General features: G+C 31.9%; 1 protein-coding gene across 1 annotated transcript; it reads left to right on the top strand.

The window, feature by feature from the left end:
- The first annotated feature begins 1,652 nt into the window (after window positions 1-1,652).
- LOC127717284 (uncharacterized) lies at window positions 1,653-3,177 on the top strand. Its single transcript, XM_052223058.1, has 3 exons — window positions 1,653-2,089; window positions 2,455-2,667; window positions 3,166-3,177. Exons 1-3 carry the CDS (start codon window positions 1,673-1,675, stop codon window positions 3,175-3,177), a joined length of 642 nt encoding a protein of 213 aa, XP_052079018.1. The 5' UTR covers window positions 1,653-1,672.
- Window positions 3,178-6,373: the final 3,196 nt, after the last annotated feature.

The following is a 6,373-nucleotide window of genomic DNA, read 5'->3' as shown; positions in this document are numbered from 1 at the left end:
TAAACACAACTGACACAGAAGAAAGTCAGCTACACGAATTAAGTGTTTGTTTAATACCAGAAGATCAGTTATTAAATCAGATGAATAGTATGACCAATGACCAGAAAAAAGTTATGAATTTTGTAAAAGCTCATTTTCAGTCTATTCGATCCAATGTTAGTTTAAATTCTATGCATATTTTTATTACGGGAGGAGGTGGTGTTGGTAAAAGTTTTTTAATAAGAATAATGATTGAGTGGTTACTTAGATGTACAATAAATGTTATAGGCTTTGACCCTGTAGTTGTATGTGCACCAACAGGAACAGCAGCAAAAAATATAAATGGAAGAACCCTTCATAGTACATTAAGTTTACCTGTTCAACATGGAAAGGAACCATATTATATGGAAGTATCTGCATTAGCTTTAAAAACTTTGAGGCATAATTTCCAACATATTCATACTATAATTATAGATGAAATATCTATGGTTAGTGCTAAAACCCTAGAATTTATACACAGAAGGTTATGTGCTATCAAAAACTCAGATAAACCTTTTGGCGGTCTTAATGTTATTGCTGTTGGTGATTTTTACCAATTACGACCAGTATGTGGTCATTATGCTTTTACTAATAAGCAGTTATGGTATATTTTCAAGCCTTTTTTTTTTAAAGAAAATGTACGCCAAAATGGTAATAATACCTTTTCTAATTTGCTGAACAGAGCTCGAATAGGTGCCTTAACCAGTACTGATATCCATATTTTGAATTCAAGAGTATTAACTCCCTCATCAAGTAACATATCAAAAATATTACACCTTTTTCCAAAGTTAAACAAGTTCAAGCACATAATAAAAATTAAAAAAAAATAAATAATCAAACAATCAACATAAGAGCCAAGCATGTATTCTCTCAAAATGATAATGCAAAAAACAATAATGTAACAAATGATTTAATTCCAAAGGATGACAGAAATGCTGGTGGTTTACCATTGGTTTTATCTGTATCAAGCGGTACAAGAATTATGTTAATTCGCAATATTTATACTAACAAAGGTCCAGTAAATGGTGCAATGGGATATGTAGAAGTTATAGAGTTTAATGCTGAAACTAAAGAACCAAAATATATATATGTAAAGTTTGACGACAGTGAAATTGGGAAAATTTTTCAAAATTCATCTGCTCACAATGCAATTCCAATAGAACCAATTCAACAAGAATTCCATTATAATGGACGTAGTATTATTAGAGAACAATTTCCTCTTACACCATCATGGGCTTGCAGTATTCACAAAGTTCAAGGTGCCTCTTTAGATCAAGCTGCAATGTCTATTGGAAATGATGTATTTCAAAATAGCATGTCTTATGTAGCACTTAGCAGAGTTCTCTTGATGGACTTTATCTTATTGCATTAAATGCAAATAAAGTAAAACCATGTTTCAATGTTGTTGAAGAATATGAAAGACTGAGAAAATTAGCTAACAAAAATGAAACTGACGGTTAAAGGAAAATAACTATGCATTTATTATTCTTTAAAAAAAAATTACAACTACTGCAGAATCAGTTACAGTTTGTGTACACAAATCTTATTAGATATGTAATACAGTATATAACAGTTACACAATTTAAATATATATGATGTATAAATAAAATTAAATTGACTTCTATCATAATGCTTGAAATATTTATTTTACAGCATGCTTACTCTCCAGGAAATTAAAAGCTTACCACCTGACAGCAGTAAGGTGTGTCCAACAGCCAAAGTTGTGGTGTTGGACATAAGTGAAATAGAACCAGCAACACCAAGATGTAAAGCCAAATTTTTTGTTATTGTAGCCGACCAAACTGCTTCCATCTCGTGCACTGTATACGATATATCACAGAGACAAAAACTCATCAAGAACATGGCAGTTGTCTTAGTAAATATTTTGATTAAGCAATCATATATTGCTGTAACAGAGAGAACTGAAGTTGGTATGTGCAAGTCATTTGACATTCCAGAAGAAGTCCGACAAAATGCAGCCAAACTACCAGGGGACCAGGCGATGAATATTGAAATGGCTAAACATTCACCTGTTAAAACTCTAACGAATATCAAGGGAAAGGTCGTTAATGTAAGTATCAACTGTGCTCTATATTTCCAATTTCCTGTTACTTATGAATTATATATTGTATTTGACAAATTTTCCATAATTATTGGGCATATGTTTTTAGCAATTTTGGTTGGTCTTTACTGTTTGATATCAACTTCCTGTGAAACATAACATTGGTTTTTGAAAATCAGGTGTATAATTCTACTCCATGTAACCTAGATGGCTACCAAATGGTTATGACCATAAAAACATACAAACAAAAATTTGCTTTAAAAAAATTATACATGTATTTCTTAATAACATACAATTCAATACAGATTTGTTTTTAATTTCGTTTTGAATTTCAAATTTCATTGAAATTGAATAACAATTTCTGTCTTTTTTAGGTATACCCCTCAGTAACCAAGGACATAAACGATGACACATTACAATTGCAAGATATTGTAATAAAAGATCAGAGTGGAAGTGTAACACTTGCATTGGGGGATAAACATGTAAATAAATTTGAGAAAGGCCAGATTATAAAGGTGACTAAATGCCGAGTTAAATTGTTCAATGGGGATAAGAAATTGTCAACAACCCGATCAACAAACTGTGACGTAAGAAGTTTTGTTTCATTGTATATTTATATAAAAGCGAACATTGCAGGTGTGAGCTCAACAGTAATATGCACGAAGACCCAGAAAATAGATGAAAAACATAAAAACAAAAACAAACAAAAATATTGTGTACAGAGAAAATGAAAGTCACATATTGACCAGGGACATTCTGTTGTATATATCTCTGCACTGACTTGAAAGTGGAAGTAAACTTTTAATCAAAATTGGGGAAAGATAAAAATCAAATGTTCAATTCATGAAACAACAAAATTAAAAAAAGAATCAATTTGCTTTCTGACAACATGAAATTGGTTGATTAAAATGTTGTACATAGATTATAGCTCCTCTAAAGGTTAATCAGCTGTAATTGATAACAGTCAAGTATACACCAAAATAATACTGCCATTAAACCTAAGTTTACATTGTTCAAATTTTGAATAATAATTGTATGTTGTATAGATATCCAATTTTAAATACTGGATGATTCACTTTTTCTAGATCTTAGGTTAGGACAACGATTTGAGTAGTTTGTCAGAAGAAGAGGAAAGCAAGGAAGATGAAGCAGTGGATAGTACTGTTGAAAATGGAATGATCACAAGTGTCTTTGATGTGGACCCTTATTTAAGTTGTCCAAACAAAGGTTGCAATAATAGCAAACTAATAACTGTCTTGGAGAATACGAAGTATCAAATGCAGTGTAAAAACTGCAAAGTTCAAACATCAGCATCATGTGAAAATAATTATATGCGTGCCACAATCTTCTTTGAAAGCGGTGATCTTCAGAAAAAAGTTGCAATATTCCTGCCACAAATTCAAGATCTGTTCAAAAGTAGGGGTATTCAAATGAGTGTTTCTTATGACCGCCAAGAAATCTTGTCACAGTTATTTGAAATTCTACCTGTTGCTGCTAAATGCAAGATTATAAACAATACTGTCCGTTCAATAAGTGTCAAGAGAGATGCTGAAGCATTTAACTGAATTATGTTTGCTCAGTTCCAAAATTTAATGACTGTCTTTACTATGCATAATACAATTTTTGGCCTTTGTATGATTTAGAATTTTTCTGTAATATCCATATTTTGGTTTTGAAATTGTTATAATACCTGTATACTTAAAATATTAGGCTATTGTCAAAAGATTGTAGAGTATTTTTTGCCTCTTTTACACTGTAGTTCACTGGTAAATTTTAAACAAACTTTTACAGAATGAATCTTTGTAGACCCCTTTGTTTAAAACAAATGAGTGCATTTTAATTTCAATAATAATGGACAATTTAATAGTCCCTTTTCCAGGTTATATTAGGGGTCCTTTTTCTAAATAATATTAGGCAATTGAAGAGTCCCTTTTTTAAGTAATATTAGGCAATTGAAGGGTTTTCTAAGTAATATTGGGCATTTGAAGAGACCGTTTTCTAAGTTATATTGGGCCAATTGAAGAGTGACTTTTCTAAGTAATATTGGGCAATTGAAGAGTACCTTTTCTTAGTAATATTGGGCAATTGAATAGTCACTTTTCTAAGTTATATTGGGCAATTGAAGAGTCCCTTTCCCAAGTAATATTGGGCAATTGAAGAGTCCCTTTTTCTACGTTATATTGGGCAACTGAAGAGTGACTTTTCTAAGTAATATTGGGCAATTGAAGAGTCTCTTTTCTAAGTAATATTGGGCAATTGAGGAGTCACTTTTCTAAGTTATATTAGGCAACTGAAGAGTGACTTTTCTAAGTTATATTTGGCAAATGATATGTGGGATTAGCTGAATGATCAATTATTTCGAACTCTTTTACAAGACAATCGTAGTAGTACAACTTACAAAGGCAACACTATTTGAAGCTTTGTTCGCAACAACTACAACATACTTATCGTGAAGAGATGGTATATATTTCATAGCTTCTTTGTTACATAAACACAGTTTTTCAAATAATGAACTCTGCGTTTAATCGGTACCTGATTGTTTTGACCCATTCTGACAACGTGTCTTGTTCAACTTTATCACATTCTGTGGCGAAGTCCTCAGAGGATTCCATATTTATTTTTTTTAAGTTATGGCTTCAATTGATGTGTATAAGTTCTCTAAACTTAGAACTTTGATATATCACCTATCTTGAATCATGTTTAAATCCCCAGTAATAACATGTCCAGAGGGGGTGTAAATATAATGTCAGTTGGAACAGTCACATGTCAAATATTTTTAAAATGTATTATTCTAAATCAAGATCATCCATTGCTTGCCTATAATTGAATACTTGACTTTAATAACTTTGCGTCACTGTAGGATACAGACTAATTTTGAAAATAAAATGGCATTTTAGATCTTACCTCTTTGTGATAAAGAACATTGCTGATAATGATTGCATCAATTCCTTAATTTGAATATTTAACTGGACGGAATGTCCTCTTTTCATCATGTGAAGGTTCCTCTCCTACTGGTTTTACAGACGGAAAAGAGCTACATAATAAATTATACTGACTAGTATGGAAACAAAATTGTAGATCAGGAAGCAAAGAATGCGCAGAACGAGTATCGAATCTTGTAAAATGTAAAAGAATTTATCAATAAAACTGGCTAATTCAAGGCTACATCTAGTACAATTATCTATAAAAAGTGTTCAATTTAAGGTTACATCTACAGTCCTTGGATGGTGTAAACTTCCCACTCACACCATACACCATTACACCATTCACCATACACCATTACACCATACACCTTGTGCCATTACACCATACACGTTACACCTTTGCACCATACACCTTACACATTACACCATACACCATTCCCCATTCTATCTACACGATCCGAAATTACCCATTATGCAATTAAATTTCAAAGAAAGCGTGCGACTACAAAATTATTTATTTGATTTAAAAAACGAATTTTGATCACAATATTGTAAATTAATGTATAAAATTAAAATCTCCGTGGTCATGCCTATGATGGTTATATAAACAATACAGATTAAATATATATACATGTATTTGTAAATAAAGTACGCATAAAACTTTGCTTGTAATGCAAATTTATCCGCGATCTGCCTGTCTATAAATTAAAAACGATATTGGTTACAATGCTATTATTATCGGTTTTAACATGTATCGTAAATCTTATAAACTTGGTTTTCAGATAAAATCGACAAACAATGCCAAAAACGAATACTTCAGGATGACTGGTACATGCATAGTTGCCAACTGACATGATATTCGCGTGTAATACACGCTTTTTCAACGGTTTACACGCGAGGACTTTATCACATGGCGTGTACACGCTTTTCACCACTTTACACGCAATTACACGCTTTTTAGTTGTTTTGATTTTTTGGTTGTTAGTGATATCGCGATTCTCGGGTTTTTTCATTATAACACGATAAATACCGAAATTTCGAAGTAATTGTTTGGTGGCCATTGTTTATTTTTCTCTATATGGACGAACAGCAAAAGCTCTTAAGGTAAGTAGTTTGTGATTAGTTTTTACGATTTTGGGACTTTCTTTCTTTCAAATTCACTTAGGGAAAATGTCCACAGAAAGAGGTAGCTTTCAGGACCTGTACCGTCGTCTAAAGAGTCGATTTCTAAGCGAAAACGATGTGTACGTACCAAGATTCAAGATTTATAAATTATATTTGGGAGTTCGAGTTTAAATCATCGAGGGATGAGTAACGCATTGTGCACTCTATGTTGCAATTATAACAATACATATGAGAGAACTAAAAT

The sequence above is a fragment of the Mytilus californianus genome, unplaced genomic scaffold, assembly GCF_021869535.1.
Source record: "Mytilus californianus isolate M0D057914Y unplaced genomic scaffold, xbMytCali1.0.p SCAF_99, whole genome shotgun sequence".
Taxonomy (NCBI): Eukaryota; Metazoa; Mollusca; class Bivalvia; order Mytilida; family Mytilidae; genus Mytilus; species Mytilus californianus.
Note: the sequence above shows the minus strand (reverse complement) of the source record. Positions and strands in the feature narration are given on the sequence as shown.